The sequence below is a fragment of the Oryzias latipes genome, chromosome 22 (genome assembly GCF_053564925.1).
Source record: "Oryzias latipes strain Hd-rR chromosome 22, Olatipes_Hd-rR_3.1".
Classification (NCBI taxonomy): Eukaryota; Metazoa; Chordata; class Actinopteri; order Beloniformes; family Adrianichthyidae; genus Oryzias; species Oryzias latipes.
This window is the reverse complement of record NC_136258.1, coordinates 16,683,002-16,701,457: the sequence shown is the minus strand read 5'-3', so window position 1 is coordinate 16,701,457 and position 18,456 is coordinate 16,683,002. Positions and strand designations below refer to the sequence as shown.

Sequence of the window (18,456 nt, the reverse complement as noted above, 5' to 3'; positions counted from 1 at the left end):
AACTTGACCAGTTTTCCAAGAGGCTCAGTCTGAGTTTGAACTTCCAGAATACAGTAGCATGTGAGTAAACTCACAAATATGCAGGTTTTATAGGATATCTGACAAAGATAAACTGAAGATTTTATTTATGGTGCTTTTACTTGCTCAGGGAAAATCCACCCAAATGATCAGTCCAAAACCTGGTCAAAGGGTTTTTATTTTTTTATATTTACTGGAAAGCCACTGGAAAACTGTGGCAACCTTTAATTTTCACATCCTAATACCCTTTTCAAAGCTAATCTGATAGCTCCAGTTCAGTAAACACACTGCAAAGGTTAACGCCACACGGACAAATCTGTGCGTAAATGTGTGTGTGTGGAAGTAACAAAGCGCTCGACAAGGGGGAGTTTCTCCTTGAAACCCCGACAAAAATTCCCAGTGACTTCAGATCCAAGGAGGTGGTGATATTCATGGACGCACGAATCAAACTCTCTCATTTGGAGCGCAGCCTCAGCAGCCCTGCAGTCCGCGTGCCCGTCTCGTTCTGGCACAAACCAAAACAGAGGGACTAACGTTGGCTTTAATTACACTTTTAAATCGGCGATCGGAGCAGTGAGGGCGATTCTTTCCACACTTCTGGAGTGATCATCTCTCTCTGAAGATATATTTTAAAGTCTGGCATTATGAAGAGGTATCCGGTATTCTTTCATCCTTGGGAAAGGATGCCCCCCTTTTGAGCTCCAGCTGACTTATCAATTTGAATATTATTTCTCGTTTGATAAATTTATTTGATCTTTCAAAACTTTTTGATTATTTAAACAAAAACAATGGGCCATGCAGGATTTGCTGTCTTCGTGGTTGTCGCTGTTGCGCTCTTGAGCCTTGGCGGCGCTCACAAGGAGACGACAGGTGAGAGGGAAGAGGGCGCCCAAACGGGGCAGCAGTCCCCGGGGATCAGTCAAGGTCACCCGTTCTCATCCACTGGACATTCACCGGGGTCCGAGAGCCCGCTCCTCTCTCCCAGAGCAGCATCACCTCAGGATGGACACAGATCCAAAACTCCCCGGGAAGCGCTCGACTCTGCGCCGAGAGATGACACACAGCGCGCCGTCAGACACCCGCAGAGCCAGCAGCAGAGGACCAGAGTCAACCGCAGGCAGAGCAGCAAGATCAGCTCTGCCAACAGGCGACTCGTAGGGTAAAAGCGACATCCACATTTCTGGTCCTGAAAGTTCAGTCAAGGAGTTTGTTGTTTTACTGCAGCCAGTATGAGTCCACGTGGTTTTACTGTAGTGTGGCCGTTAGACTCTGATTGGGTGGATTATAGTATATTATTATTTTAGTTATGTGATGGCTATTTTTCTGTATTCTGTCTTTCAGTGTCATATCTGTTCCACAAAGAAAAAATAACAACCAGCAGACAATGCAGAAAGTAAACACAATGTATTCTAAACATTTTAATTAGTCATAAAGACCAACTCCTATTAAAATGGGGTTTTTGGAGTTTTAAACATCATGTCCTTGTGAAGATTTTCAGGATGGAGGACATATTTTAAGACAGTTAAGCCTAAAATTGCATTTCTGGGTTGTTTTTTTTCTTCTTCAAACTGTTAAGAGCAGGAGCAGACAAAACTGTAGGTGTGACCTAGAAGTTAGTAAGGCAAGCCATAAGCTCCCTGCTCCGCTCTATTCTGATGCATCCACTTGTAGATCGCTAGAACTACTTCTTTTTTCTTGTCTGAGCAGGCATCTGGCTCAAAACTGTACAACTTGATAGCTCCACTATTACACCCCATTTAGTAATGTTAAATTGGGGTTGTGAAGGGCTGTAAGCTAGAAGAAATAGTAAACAAAGGAATTTCTGGAAGTAGGGGCAAGCTTACTCCTTGCCAACAAGCATACCGACAACTCAGAGGCAAATTTCTAATGAACTACTACCACTCTGCAGAAAGTATCTCGTAAAAAACGACTCAGGTTTTTAATTTTGACTAAAATGGCATGATAATAATTGAAAGACCACTGGAAATCTTCTTACAATAGATCAAAATATGATCAGAGTTGTTCAGTTTTTGAATGTCCATAATTTGTTGCAGGGGTTGTAAGTGGACATGCAATGACAGCTGAGGCCTGTCTGTGTAACTAATGCATGGCACATTTGGTTTGGTACCTGTAGTGTGTTATGTTGGAGCTATGGCTGGAGAACATTAGCAAATTCACACAATGATCAGAAACACCTGTTTTTTCTGCTCCCTCCCTCTTTTCCTCAGTTTTTCTAAATCCTAACAGAGTGATGGGTTGTTTCCATATAGGATCTCTTTTATTTGCATTAAACAAAGATTTTTTTGCATCCAACCTCCTTTGCTTCTAATAAAAAAGCTTAAAACTCACTGAAAGGCGGAGTATTTACACAATAATCAGAGGTTTTTCATAGGCCACCTTGGGGTGCAGACAGTGATGTATAAATATGTGTGTCATATAGTAATTTTCTGATGCAGAAAACAGAAAGAATTAATTTGTTGGCTGTAAAACCATGCATTTTATGTATAATTTGTTGATTATAGTGTCCAAAAATCAACCATATCTCAGTTCATGACCTGCTTCTGACCCCTCACCTGGCAGCTCAAATCTTCTGAATTGCTTTTGTGGTACTGGACTCAAAAGAAACATCAAAACAGCTGGAAAAGTTACCAGCATTTACTCCTTCAGTGTACATTTCACAATGATTTTACATTATGCACTATAAAAAGGTGTAATCCATCACCTTTTCAAATCAAAACATCAATGAAAGCTCTCACAATTGCACCTTGTTCAAGTTTGACCTGTCTGCTACAAGTAACGTGGACAAAAAATATCTGTGTTTACTATTAGACCAAGGTGAATGGCTTGCTCAATAATGAAAAATAAACATCCCACCATTGAATGAATTCAGTTTTTTGGCTTTATCAAAGTCTAAAAGAAGTTTTTCCATCAGCCTTTTTGTTACTATGCATAGTGACTTCAAAGAATTTGATTAATCTTTTAATGCCTGTCTGCAACCGCTTCCTCCTGTTTGGCGTTGCAGGGCAGATGAATCATCTGCTGCTTGTTAGTGAAAGTGTTTGCGTGACACATTTTCTTCTGTAATTCCCACTCAGCTCACTCAGTTACTGTATAAAACAGGCAGTCCTGAATATGTTTGGCATCTTTTACACCAAACATGACCCTGCATGGGTACATTTCTTTTTTCTGCACACCTGTTTGGTCAGGGACTGATCCTAAAAGCTCAGATGTAAAAACAAAGAGTCATCAGCATAAAAACGTAGCCCAGAGCACAAAAATAGTCTCTATTACATGCTTAAATCCCACTGTCTTTGGCGTGGGTTTGAGAGCTTGATTTATGTCAAAGTTTATCCTGCACGAGGGTTCTGACCAACTTGACGTTACCCCTGTGATGCCTTACTAATAATTGGAGCATCCAATGAATGCAGCCAAACTCAGGTCAACGAGTCAGTCCCTGTTATCTTATCAAATCACCATGAGTCAGACATCCACTTACTGAAATATTTAGTCAAAAGATGATGAGACGCAGATTCATGGCAGCGCTTTGAGTGTTGCCCCGGAGATTTTCTTGTGGTCTGGTGCTTTTCCATCTGTCTTGCTACAGAAATTGGTCTGTGCTACTAAAGTGGATTATAGGTTAAACCATGCTGTGAATTAAACAACAGATGAGTCCAAAGAGTGATTTAAGAAGGGTACTGGGTGCTTTTTTACTGTCACATTTGTCTCACATAATCCCTTAATGTTAAAATAACTTTGTCTTTAGGATTACTTATCTGTTTTCTCATGGAGTTTTGTTAAGCCGGTATCTTAGCTGACTCATAAAGACTAAAGTCTAGTTATACCATAATCTCAAAATTGTTCATAATTACAAGTACGCCACAAGAGACTTTGCTGAAGAACTGCAACAGCATTTTTTCTTGAGATTCACAATACCATAACATTTTAAGATTTTGAAGACATATGTACATTCACTGGACATTTTTTTAGGTACACCCTGCTTTTACCGGGTTGGACCCCCTTATGTTTTTAGAACTGCTTTAATCCTTGGTGGCATAGATTTAACAAGGTTCTGGAAACATTCCTCAGAGAGTTCGGTCCATACTGACATGATAGCATCACACAGATGCTGCAGATTTGTCGGCTGCACATCCATGATGCCAATCTCCCGTTCCACCACATCCCAAAAGTAATCTATTGGGTTGAGATCTGGCGACTGCGGAGCCCATTAAAGTCCAGTGACCTCATTGACATGTTCTAGAAACCAGTCTAAGATGATTCCTGCTTCATGACATGGTGCCTTATCCTGCTGGAAGTTACCATCAGAAGATGGTACACTGTGGTCACAAAGGGATGGACATGGTCAGCAACAATACCTACAGCAACAGGTAGGCTGTGGTGTTGCAACCATGCTCAATTGGTACTAAGGGAACCAAAGTGGGCCAAGAAATACCCCCCACACCATCACACCACCACCACCAGCCTGAACAGTTGATAAAATGCAGGATAAATCCTTGCTTTCATGTTGTTGATGCCAAATTCTGACCCAACCACCCGAATATCGCAGCAGAAATGGAGACTCATGGACCAGACATTTTTCCAATATTCTATTGTCCAGTTCTTGTGAGCCTGTGTGAATTGTAGCTTCACTTTCCTGTTCTTAGCTGACAGGAGTGGCACCCATTGTGTATTCTGCTGTTGTAACCCATCTGCCTTAAGGTTGGGCATGTTGTGCGTTCAGAGATGCTCTTCTACAGACCAAAGCATTTCTGCCCACAGAGCATACACTCACTGGATCTTTTTCTTTTTCTGACCATTGTCTGTAAACCCTAGAGATTGTTGTGCATTTAAATGTCAGTAGATCATCAGTTTCTGAAATACTCAGACCAGCCCGTCTGCTATCAACAACCATGGCACATTCAAAGTCACGTAAATCACTTTCTGGCTCATTCTGATGATCAGTTCGAACTGCAGCAGATCGTCCTGACCATGTCTACGTGCCTAAATGCACTGAGTTGCTGCTATGTGATTGGCTGATTAGAAATTTGCTTTGACGAGCAGTTGGACAGGTGAGCCTAATAAAGTGGCCAATGAGTGTATTTGACACATATTGTCTCTTTTTCAGGCCTAATGTTTGTGGCGGACAGCAGTGCTGCTCTGGTTGGGCAGTGGCTCCAGGAACCAACCGCTGCATAAAACGTAAGTTCACCCTAACGGTGTAACCCAGAATTCTCAGTGTTTACTCTAAACAGAGAAAAAAAATACATTACAAAGAGACTTCCATTGGTCCTGTTTTTAAGCTTAATTTCTTTGCACCATTACAAACCAGCAGTGAATCTACTTGGAAAGGGAAAGTCGTTTGTTCTGTCTCGTAACTGAAATTTTTGGAATTCTTTCTTCTTCTTCGCTGAGCCTAATTTTTGGCACCCAGTCTATGCAAAATCACAATTAGGCAGACATGCATTATGCATATTAACAGTCTGGACTTGTAAAATTTGACAGCCTTACAATGTCGTGCATTCAAGCTGAAAAACAACACTCTAAATGGATGCTAATGACCATCCTGTCAAGTGTAATTGCCCAATGAAAGTTTTTCTTGGGTCTTATTGCCCCACGGTGGTGTTCATCACACAGAGTTTGCCTTTTACTTTTCATTTGAGTTCTTGCTTGAAAATTACCAGCATTTAACACTTGGCTTCTTTTTGACATCGGCCTATAATTGTAGGTGGAACTGATTTGTCTTTTATTTGACTGCAGCTTTGCTGGATTTACTAACTGCCAAATAATTAAATTACAAACAGGAGATTCCAGCAGTAAATTAGGAATTCCCTCTCGGAACAGATTATATGCGGTATAGAGTGCAGATCTTATTTGATTTTAAAGATCTGTCTGGCTAACCTCAAAGTTGATGAGAAAAGTCATAACAGTTGTAGACCTGTTCTCCAAACGGGTCCTGAAATAAATATGGGCACACCACAGTTACCCTGAAGTTTTATGTTTATGACCCCCTATTGTTTCCTGCAGTCTGAAATAACATGTTGACATAAAAAGCTATTTTTAATTCTGAATCTTAAAATTTTACAAGTAACCTAGAATCACATTTATTGCAGAGAATTCAAGTCATGCTTTAACGGTTTGCTGTTTCTTTCTCTACTAACGATATGAGACATTCGAGCCAACAACAAGCTGCCATTCCTCCTACTAGATCTGACTTACATCAACCCCCTGCAAACCTCCTTAAGCTTTATTTACAATGCTGCACAGGACATCTAATAAGACATTTTTCTTAGTTCTCACTGAATGGATACATTTTTGGAATCAAACATAGCATCTGATCTGTCCCAACTTGGCGGATGCCATATCTTCTTTAGCTGTGGGAAGTTTGATGTTCTTTTTGCAGCAAGAGATGGCAGCAAGAGAAAGTATAGTCGTATTGGAAAAAAGAACAAGAACAATCCTATCGACTGGGAGCAGAACTGAAAACGTAACTTGTCGGGGATATTTTTTCTTATAGAAGAGATTGATGTAATGTGTAATATTAACTCAGCTGCAGTCTTGAACGGGGTGTTTTGGATCCTGACTTCCTAACAATACCTCCTTGTGCAACTAGATTGACCCCAGAGCAAATACATGTCAGCAACTGGACCGCTTCTTATCCAGCAAGTGCGCCCACACGTCGCAAAGACACGTGTTTAGAGGAAACGATCTGCGTGGGCAGATGTAGAGATTGTCACTTGGCTTACAACAAACTGGAACGTGCCCACGTTTTGGCAGGTTTCCTGTTGATTGTCTCTACTTCAGGGTGGATGGATTGCAGACTTTTTGTGTGCTAAAGCAATGAAGAAAGCTTGAAATTGTTTTTTTTTACTCAAATCATTGATCCAGATTAAAAAATTCCTTCCCTTTTGTCCGTAAAATGAAGAGCACGTGTCATTTTATTCATTTTTATTGATATTTTCCCTGCCAGGGAGCACTGGATGTGCTTTGGTGGGAACACAAAAGTATGTGGAATTGGCTTGATGTCACTGCAGAAGTTCCCGTGAAGATGTGTCTCGTTTCTGGGTCAGCACTTGTGCCTAATCCCCACTTTGCAGAGAGTCAGACAGTCAGAGGAAGAGTAGGGGGAGTCCATATTTCAGCCTCGCCCTGTAACAGTTCAGGACTTTGTGACAGCTGCAGGACTGCTGCCGACAAGTGTTTTGAGTAGAAAAAAAACGCTTGTTCTCAAAGCCACAGATGTTAATTCACTATGAAATCTCTAGATGACTTTCCCATCCACTTATAATTGTCTAAGCATAGCAGCAAAAGAAAATTTGGGTCAGTTTGTTACAACTGAATTCAGAATGGATCATGAAAGTATTTTTACAGCTGTTTAAACAGAAAAAAAAATGAAGAAAAAGCTGAACGTTGGTTCAGAGGCAACAAATCTTTCTTGGTGGTGTTGGTAATGTTTTCTGTTTAAAAAAATATTAAGTTACTTGACAATAGAAGTAGAGTGGAAGCTTGAATTGCTGAGTTGTTTTTGGGTAAATACAGTAACCCTCAATTCTTGTGCAACATTTTGTGGAAGGGAAGAAAGCAACTTTAGAAGCATTTTAAGCTTCTGTTCCTGCAAAAGAGTTTCTAATCATATCTTTTTCTCTGCACACTCTGAACTCTTTAATGAGTCGCTAAGTCTCAGCAACTTCAGCTAGAGGTCATCTGGCCAGAAGATCATATGATATAACTGCAAAACATGATCTAAATCACAATTCCACTCACAGATTTGGTTTACAGATTAGTGGTTGAACAAGCTGTTGCCCAAACAAAACCTATTTGACCTTGACCAAAGACAGAAATCCAAATTGACTTCTTTTTATCTCTGTTTTGGATTCTTGGATTTTAATTCCAGGAAAACCAAAAGTGTCCCTTATTTTCGGTTAACTGGTGACAAATCATGGCATTGTTTCATGTGGTTGATATGCTGAAACTCTTATGATCTGCAAGAAGTCCTTTTTTTATTGTTTTTTCTACCTGATATACTCAGTTCATGCAAAGAAAATAGTCCTCAGCTGTGTTATAAGGATAAATACATAAATAATTGATACTTTATTTATCCCACAATTGGGAAAATCTTCTCTGCATTTTGACCCATCCCCTGGGGGGAGCAGTGAGCTGCAGACTGGCTGCGCTCGGGGGGCGACAGCTGGCTGGGGAGAGCGGGAATCAATCCGCCAACGCTTCGGTTGTTGAATGACCTGCTCTACCACCTGAGCTAAACTGCCTCCCTAAAGGATAAACCCTAACACAAAAATCAAATAAAAGCAAAATAACTATCGAATAAAGGTTTTCCAAAATTGGTGATAAAGGGCCTATACATCCCCCAAAGTTTTCAGCACCTAGCAGAATGAGTCATTGCACAATGTTCTTAAGCTTATACAAAGGAAATCACTTAAAACAATGTTGATACACACAGTGACATTTTATATAAAATATGCGGGGTCACTTTTTAATACCATCGTCTGTCTTCTCTGGAAATCACTTTATACTAATTAAGTATTTCCATGAAGCAGCTGAGTCATTTTAAAATATCTCATTTTAAAAATTATAATAGTTAAATCGATATTTATATTAATCAATATATTTGTTATTAGGTATTTGTGTTTGACTTGAATAAGTTTGTGGTTAATCATGACATGCCCCTTTTGGATGTTTAATTGGTCTTTCTGACCAAGTCAGTGAACTGGGTCAGTACTCTTCTGACCCTAATTTTTTCTACAGTAAGTCACTCAGAATTTGTTCTAGGACCATAAAATTTTGATTCCATTTTGGATCAAAAAGGGGTTGGTACTTCCATGAAAACTTTGAGACCAAAACCATGGGGTGTCTCACGACTTTGATGTCACCAGAAAGAAGTTTGGTGGGATTAGTTTAGGTCATGCCTTCCTGCAAATTACCTTGATAATAAAGGTTATTCAAGCCAATACACTGTATTGCACACCTATAACACGTGTAAATATAGAAGTATCCATGTTTAGCATGTATATTCCACCAGGAACTATAACAATACATTTTTTATATCTCGGATTTAGTCATAGAACAATTTCCCAAATCCCCATCAAAAATCAACCCACTGACAGACCAGACTCAAAAAGTCTGAGTGAGTGAACATTATTCAGAAATTGACTACCAACCACTTTAGTGGGACATGCTGTGTACTGTAGTTCTGGCAACTTCTGTTTTTCTTCAGTGTGTGCTGTTTAGCTGTTGATATGCATGTTGACAAATTCCTTTTCTGGTATTTTCCAATTTCCCACACACACTGGGAGCAGAGTAGAAAAACTCACGAAGGGTCTGTGTGACACAGATTTAGGCTTTTATTTTACCAAGGTTTAAATGAAAACTTGTGATTTTTCGCAGCTGACTTCCTTTTTAGCACAAAACACAAAGCAAAGTTTAGTTAAAGTCTGTTACATATGGGGACATGCTGTGAATATCACAAAGCATGAAGGCTGGAACCTCCCTTAACACACACATGCGGCCTGGAACTTGCTTCAAACCAGTTGTTCTTTATAGGGTTCAGATGAAAGGTGTGTGATTCATGTGGAAGATTCAAACTGTTTTTAGTAACCAATAAAGTAAAAGATGATTGGAAATAGTTTCCCTCTCTTTGTTCAGTCTTTTACCTTGCTTGAAGTGTGTTTCTATTATCTTCCTGAATCTTGATTAGAAAAACGGGCAAAAGCAGGGGTGTAACCATTTCTTGTTCTTCACCTTTCGTCATATCCCTTCAGGGGTCGCCACAGGAAATCAGCTTTCACTAATTTGCACAGGTGGTTTGCCAGAGATTATTAGGCCAGATGCCCTTTACTGACAGTGTTTTATTCAGGCTGGGGACCGAGACAGGGGGACTCAGACTTGGGTCCCCTTGTGTCTACATAGTTGGGCAAGAGTCTTGCCTTAGGACCCACACTGGATGAAGCTCATTGCACCCCCATGTGCCAGTCCTGCACTTAACCAGCTGAGCTATACAGCTGCTGGTTTAACCATTTCTAAAATCTTCAAAAAAGGTATTTTAGCTGAAGAAAGCTGTCTTCCCAATCTTCAAATTAGAACTCCAAACTGTCAGTTTTGAGCCATGTAAAACACAAATTGAACCATTGTTAAATGGTAAAGGGCTTACTACTGTCCTTGAGTACCATTCAGCCATGCACACACACATTCACACACTCATGGCGCTCCACTGTCAATAACTGGCGCCAACCTATAACCACCTGAAGATCAAAGGCTTTTGCATGTTCTTAAAACTAGTTTGTGTTTCATTATTTTGTTGGTGGGTGCTCATTATGTTTACCATGTAAAGTTACAGCTTTTGCTATTAAACATAGAACTTTGAAGCTGCAGCAGGATAATTTAACCTGAACTGATATTTATCCAGTTGAGTATTGAAGGGTTAATTTCCTTCTTTTGGTGTCACATGTGGAAAATCTTTGGGAAAGCATCGAAAAACATGAGCTTAGATACCTGGAATTATTTTGTGATATACTATAAATAATTTGACACCAATTAATGCAACAAAAGTGCACATAATGTTGATAAAAATCCATCATGCTGGTATTTCTTTTTAAATAAAATAAACACAAAGAGCTTTGTGTTCAGATTAGCCCAACTAGATGCAAATTGTCCAATTTGACCCCCGGGAAGGAATGGTGCATAGACCTTTACTAGCATTTATAGATATCAGATGGAAAATTAGTATCTGTATCGAATTGCTGTGTGATTAAAAATGGTGTATTATTAAACAAAGTTAATATTTCAAGGGCCAGAGTGAGGAACCCTTATATTTCGTGGTGAGTCATGTATTTTTTCACATAACAAAAAAAATATTTGGAGTTTTGAAACATTCTTGTGAACAAAAATAAGAAAGAAAGTTACATTTCCTTCCAAAATGTTTCAATGCATGAGAAAAAAATACTTAAAGTCAGTGAGAACCAAGCCAACATGGCAGCATTCTCAGTTTTACAAGAGAAGGAGGAGGTTTTAAAGGCGCTGTTGTCTCTGGTGACATCACTGAACCGAGGCTGAAATAACTGCACCTCAGACAGCCACTGGGCCCTGCTCGGCTTTTAAATGTCGTGTGTTGGATTTGTGGGGGTTGTGTGGTTTACAGTTTGGGGGCAGGACACTCTTTTGGCCGCCCTGTTGAGAGTTACAGCCCATTAGACAGATCCTGTAATCAATACACACTCCATCGTCCGGAACCCCATCATTAACACAGGCGCTGGACAGCTCACTCTCAGTTTGTCTTCCCAAACCAGGAGTGCTGCTTTCTCCACTCCAGCTGGTGCGTCTGTTTGTAGGTTGCAATTGAGTTCTGTTTTGGCATCCTGCTTCACATGTTTTTCTAATTGCTACCACTGAGAAAAGTGTGGCGAAAATTGAGGTTTCTGGCCATCTGGGCCCAGATATGTTACCTAAGAGCCCCTGTCTCATTTATTTGTACCTATATGAGTGAGAACCTTTTCAAAAAGAAGTCATTTCTGCAAAGCAACAGGATGTTTTCTGCTTTTATTATTAGCTTTAAATGTAACACAGAGCATAGGTGAAAGGAGCCCCCCCCCCCCCCCCCCCCAAAAGCAAGCTTAACATTAATAACAAGCATCCTTCAGTAACGCACATGCTCATAGAGGCCACTTTGTGTTTCAGGTAGTTTTCGAAAACTGACTGTATATCATAGCACCCTTCAGCTTAAAGACCATATGGAAGTGGTTGGGGTCTGATCCCTCAGGAGATGTTTTTTTTTTTTTTTTGGTAGGAGGAGGAGGGGGGGCGGGTTGGTGAACACCACATCTCATAGAGTCAGCTTTACAAGCTGTCTGCATACCCCCGCCCCTTCCCCCAAATTCAGATATCCACCACAGAGCGTCGCAGCATGTGGCCCATTAAAGGCTGAATGTCTGCGGGTGTTCAAGAGACATAATACGGTATAGCTAAAATTAACACACACTCGGTGGTGGGTCAGCTATAGGTTAATAAAACACACAGGGTTGAATTTGGCTGAAAGAATGCATATTAAAAATCCAACAAACTAGGAATAATCAATTCATGTGGTGAAGGAGTATTTTTAAAGGACTTACAGAAAAAATATTCCATCTTTTAAATGTTTTTTTAATCATATTTCAAGAAAAAATTGAAAGTTTGATGAACAGAGTCATGAAGGTTTGCTCACACAATGCACAGTTAGCATCTGGAATAGCTGAAATGACAGCACTTGGACTGGCAAGCATGTGGAAATCACATGCTGCAAAGAGATTAACACTCACTTGAAATAATTACCATTGAGAGGCAGTTACATTAGCTGCTCAATAGACCAATTCTTACTTCTCCAGTGGACAGGGTTCAGATAAGAGGTGAAATTTCAAGCTTGTCTCCCCTCCTTGCCGCTCACTCTCAAACATTTGACCTCTTTCTTATAATCTGTCAGTTTGCACTGTGCCTCCTGAGGAGAGGCTCCCGCTGTCCTCACAGGTGGTCCGGCAGACTTTGAATTCTGTCAGAAAGGTTTTACACTTGTCCTTTTACATTCTGTACATTGTTGTGCAAAGCTTCTGCTGTTTCAATGGGGTTTGGCAGAGCCTTTAGTCTTGACCGCTTTCCTTATTTTACTAAATTGTGATTGTGTGGAGTGCTGTCAGATAGTAGTGAGTCCTTCTAGAGATTATTTTCATTAAGCTTTTATTGTCAATATTATTTTCAGAAAGAGCAAGGTTGTCTTTGGCAAGACAGATGGCAAGACCTCTGCAGAGTCGAGAATTTATTTTAGGGTTTGAATTGTTTTAGATATTTTGCTCAGATTTCTTCTTGTTTGATGAAAGGAATGTAAAGATTTAATAGTTGTATTTCTTAGAGAGGAGGGGATTTCAAGTTGGTTGTAAATTCCATGGAAATGAAGGCAAATATGAAATTAAATTCTTGTGTAAGATCAGACAGAAATGGCAACATTTAATGTGAGAAAACTTAAAGTCAGTAAACAGAGAGCTAAAACCTACTTATGGTAACCTAAAAAGCAAAAAGGTTCTTCTTTGCTTCACATTGTTAAGGAGGTAATGTTTTAAAACATCAGTAAGAACCCAGACCGTTGCTAAAGCATATAAACCATTTAGAGCTTTATAATTTAGTTTTCTTTTTGGATTTAAATTAGATTGTATTTGCAAATTATATGAATGGAGTTTCAAGACAAAACATACACTATATTACCAAAAGTGTTCGCTCACCTGCCACGTGAAGTAAAGTGCCATCCCATTCCTAAACCATAGAGTTAAATAGAAAGTCCGTCTACCTTTTGCAGATATTACAGCTTCAGCTCTTCAGGGAAGGCTGTCCACAAAGTTGAGGAGTGTGTTTCTAGGAATTTTTTACCAGTCTTCCAGAAGCGCCTTGGTGAGGTCACACACGGATGTTGGTGCAGAAGGCCCGGCTCTCAGTCTCCGCTCTAATTTATCCCAAAGGTGTTCTATCGGGTTCAAGTCAGGACTCTGTGCAGGCCAGTCAAGTTCATCCACACCAGACTCTGTCCTCCATGTCTTTATGGACCTTAAAGTATTAAGGCCTACTTTCATTTTGCAGTCTATCTTGTAAAAAAAAAAAAAAACAATGATGTCTGCTCAAAGTGCACTGAAGAGGTGAAGCCAAAAAACTTGGCTGTTTTTCAGCAATTAGTGTTAAGTCTCAGTAATATGCTATTAGTCAGTGTTTACTGGCGTGTTCAGATTAGCACATTTGCATTTGGTGGGTGCAGAGCTTCAGTCTGACAGTCTCCTCTTTTCAGATGACTGGACGTGGACACGGTATCCAGAAACTTGGCCACTCCGTCTCAGTTGTAATTAAGGCTGAAGTGGCAATGCCAGGAATGTTTTCCATTTTTTCTCTTTTATTTCTGATGGATTCTCGTTTTATTATTACTGCGGCAAAGTAGTAATTGCTGCACATATTTGTGAAATGGATGGAATGCGAGGCAATTAGTTTTAATGATGTGCAAGAAAAATCTGCACGACAGCAATTACTGTGACAATGTGTTCAGCAGCCCAGAGGCATGTCCCGGAGACAACGGAGATAGGCAGGGGCACTGTATCCTTTAGTTGCTGCATGTGGGGCGTATGTGTTAGCCATCAAGTCACTGGTCTGTCCACTCCTCTGTCAGCACGAGTGATCCATTTGTTTGGTGTCAATTCCTCACCCCACAGCAGAAAACGGGTCACTGAAAACTTGCCCCGTTCTGGTTCTACTTTTAGTATGGTTGGTTTTTAACGCGTTAGCCATCTACCAACATCATGACATTTAACCAAACACTAAATGTAACCTGTACTTTAAACCGACTTTTTTCCCCCACACATACTCCTTTTTTATGCCTTTTCCTGACAAACTATGAAGTTAAAAAATTTCAAGCTAGATTTTCTAAATTTAATATCCGATCAAAAGAAGCTGTGGTTTTTTTGAGGTGATCCTGAACATTAGCCTGACTGTGAAGCATAATAGAGATGTTATCGTCAGATATTTGCGTCTCGTCTTGCTGGTTTTTCAGTCATGCTATATTACGCTGAGGCTTTCTGCCAAACGTTTTTATTTCACGAGAAAACCACAACGCTGTATATTTGCATTTCCATTTGGAAAGAAATGTCAGATCATTCTTGAGTTATGCTTTTTTTACCCCAACAACACATTTCCAGCATTTTCTTGCTGAAAATCATGGGAAACCAAAGTCTGAACCCCGCTTTTCAATCAACGACAGGACCTCCAATCAACGACAGCGCTCCTGCCTGCGATCTGTCAGTGTCCACAGCATCTGTGTCAATAAAATTCCATAGCCTTGTTGACAGAGTGCCACTGTTTGTGTAAGCCACCACAGACCAGTGGCCTCATGTGCTGTTTGCGGACAGTGCTGTTAACCCGCAAGTGCCGTCTTCTGCATGATTTGTGACACACGATCGGCTTGTTTATTTGAAAGTGCATGCCGCAGAATCTTACTGCACATGCGGCAAATGGAGTGCAATGGGTCCAACTGTAGATTAACACATCATGTTTTCCCAAGAGGATAAAATACCATCAGACCTTTGTGTTTGGAGACTACTAATAAATGTTATGCACATATTAGCCTTGACATGTAGAGTAAGCCCTGTCTGATTTTATTTGTTTTTTAACTAAATAATAAAAGCCGTCTCAGTGATGAAGTGTTGAACATTCTCACATGTACACCTTTTTTTGGGGCTTTTGTTTTATGACCACTTGTTTTATGAGCCTTCCTGTGTTATAGCAAAAACGCACTTTGGATTTGAAATCAAGATCTAGAAATTTCTGATCTGGAGCTGCAAGCTTTACATTATGATAAATTTAATAAAGAGAACATTTACATTACAATTGGACATGGCGCCTAAACTCATGGCCTAACGGCCCCTCCAGGCTTTCTGGACATAAATCTAATAGAACTCACAGTTGTATACATCCAATCCCAATGTTAGGATTATAAAAAAAGTCATTTCTGCACCTTGGTGTGCTAACATGACCTATTGACACCCTGATCTGAATCTCTGCTTTCTCCTCAGCTGACTGCCAGCCCCCCTGCCAGAACCGTGGCTCGTGCAGCCGGCCACATACATGTGTGTGTCGCTCAGGGTTTCAGGGCCCCCGCTGTGAAGATGTTGTCCCAGAGCAAGTGTACATTCGAGAAAGAGGCACCCTGAGGCGCATTGAACCTGGAAACAACCCCTTCCAGAGAGACAGACCGCAGAGACGGCCATCAGAGAGGGATGGCACCGATGCTACCAAGGCGCAGACTCCACGACCTTCAGCCTCCAAACTGTCTGTCCACTCTGGGTAGGTGGATCCAGACTTTTCACATAAGTGCCACAGGAAAAAAAACATACCAATAAATACAACTGTTGAATTTTGCTTAAATGTGAGCTTGTTTTGGTTATCACTATTAATCCTTTGAGATATTTTTACCTTTAACAAATAAAAAGTAAAACATGTAAGCCTAGGCTACCATTTGCCAGTATGCTTGACAAATATAAAATGACATAAAATAGCCTTTGTTACATTTTATTGCTATAAAGGGGGAACAAAAGCAACATTTTAATTTTATTTTTTCTGCAAACTTGGTCTCTTTTGTTAAATATAATGTATTGAGTAAACAATTGCTCAGACAAAGGCCTCTTTCAGTTCATTCAGCAAATTTTCCAAAGACTGCTAATCAGACAGGCCTAATAGGTTCTTGGCTTCAGTGACTGACTGTTTAAGTTCCAATCATGTTGGAAATAACTTTATGGTTTGATTAATCACTTTACAGTGGCGAAAAGGATATTCCTGATCAAGGATGTTGAAAGCGTATAATTGTTTCCGGGAATACTATGATGGGTTGCTATTGCATACAGTTTCAGACTTATCTTGTCAAATTGCGCTCGATGCTGGACTCTGGCCCGGTGCTGTTTTTTGGGGTTTTTTTTTCTTCCTGATTTGCTCACAGACTGTGTAAGGGCCATAATTTGTTTGGGCACTGAGGTCATAATTCACCATTTAGCCAGTTTGTCATCTGGGTAATTTCTTTTCACCAAACCACAGAAACATTCTCAATTATTCCTGACGTTTACAGTGCTCCTCTTCCTAATTGTGAAAGTTTTGTGTCATCTTGGGCTTTTGTTTGTGCCATAGAAAGGCGCTGGCCAAGTCATCCATGTGTTTGTAGTAGCTCGGTAAAACACTACTAAATCTTGACAGATGCTTCATGAAAGAGTTTTCATACATCCTCCTACCCAAAGCAATTATCCCGCAGTCATAGTAAATCTTCTAATCAATACAAGATCTCCAGAGAGAGCACAGTTGCGATGCATATGTTTTCTTTGTTCTTGACTCACAGGACATATTTGTGCACTGAGTCACAAATCTGGGATAAACAGAGGGACGAACTGCAAGTTTAACGTTCCTGAATCACTAATACCAGTGGCATGACTGTGTCCACTATCACAAATGTTGGAGGTGACTAATCGTCTGCAAGAGGTGCTTTGAAGCTTGTATTGAAATACTCAACTAATCCAAGGGTTAGATGATTTAACAAGCATGTGCCACTTTTCAGGAAAGGCTAAAAACCTTAGCCAAAATTGTAAAACTTCTTCAATTTGACTTTAATCACTAAATTCTTTGAGGACTAGCTCCTTCCAGAAATAGTTAAAGCCATTGGAAATTGCTGCAAATGTTTTGCATTCTGTCAATCCACAGTGATTTGAGTGGGAAAATGCTGTTCTCACTGGATGGATGCTAGATCTGCATCATGGTTTCAAGCATCAGAATGAGGCTCCGCTGTTTCTAGGGTCAGAAAAGCAGAAGTAATGCGAGTTCATTAAAATGATAGTCAAATAACAGGACTGGTTCCAAGGCTAAAGAAACAAGGGTTAAGATGAGGGCAGAAGGGAGGAAAGATGCTCGAGCCCAGATGCCGTATATCATGTCGGCTTTGCCTCCGCTGATATAGTGAGGGAGCAAAGGCTGCTCAACGCATGCAGCACCAAGCCAGGCCTCTTTTATTTTCCCCTATTAAAGAAAGTGTTTGGTGCAATGTATGTCTTTCTTGGAGCAGGCTTGTTGTTTTGTCAGCAGTTCCCCTGTAAAAAACCCAGACAGTCAAGTGGAGCCACACACAGGAAAAAGCAAAAGCCTAACATTATCTTGCTCAGTTGTACTTCTAATTTTCTAGACGTTTTGACTTTCAGAAATTATGAATGTCTTAAGCTCTTATGTTTCTTTCATTGTACTGCCCATTATTTCTGTTTTAATACAGAATTTAGAGGAGCTTAAGGACAGAGATAATTTTTTGTGATGACTTCTTCATCGATTCTTAATAAAAAGAGAATCTTTTATTATCACATTAGTGAAATTAGTTCTATTTTGATCCATTATTGGTCCTTATTTTGTGCTGGAGTCACAGCTGTTTAGACTACATAAGGCATATACAAGCCATGGCCACATAGCTTAAAAAACCTTTTGTGCAAAGGCTGTATGTTTTTATTGTTGTTAAAAACCCACTCCAATGAAATTTTTGTTTTTTTGTTTATTTTACGGTTTTTAACATGTTCTTGTGGAATTTTTCTGATGATGGAGGACATATGTACAGAAAATGCTTCTTAAAATTGAATTTCTGAGTATTTCTTTTATTCAAATAGTTGTGAATCAGAATCCGCTCCAATCCAATGCCTTTGCTTGTAGATACATTTATCCATGTACGTCTTCATTTTCCTTGTCTGAGCTGACATCTGGCTCAAAATTGTTCAAAACTGACAGTTCCAATAGTGCCTGCTATTTTTGTTGAACCCGTAATGTTAGGTTGGGGCTGTGTTCATATACTTAATCTAAAAAACATACTTTTATTGAAGAATTTAATTAATCAAAATGCAGTGCATGTACTATTTTGGTAAT

The 18,456-nt window shown here is 39.9% G+C and overlaps 1 protein-coding gene across 3 annotated transcripts in view; it reads left to right on the top strand.

Moving 5' to 3' along the window:
- Positions 1-425: 425 nt before the first annotated feature.
- The window catches only part of LOC101168829 (latent-transforming growth factor beta-binding protein 2), an 83,553-nt gene continuing 65,522 nt past the window's right edge, over positions 426-18,456 (top strand). For all 3 annotated transcript variants that reach the window (XM_023951597.2, XM_078941368.1, XM_023951596.2), the window contains exons 1-3: positions 426-1,177; positions 5,141-5,214; positions 15,594-15,864. In XM_023951597.2, coding sequence (XP_023807365.1) covers positions 807-1,177; positions 5,141-5,214; positions 15,594-15,864 — 716 coding nt within the window. In that variant the 5' untranslated portion in view covers positions 426-806. The remainder of the gene's footprint in view (positions 1,178-5,140; positions 5,215-15,593; positions 15,865-18,456) is intronic.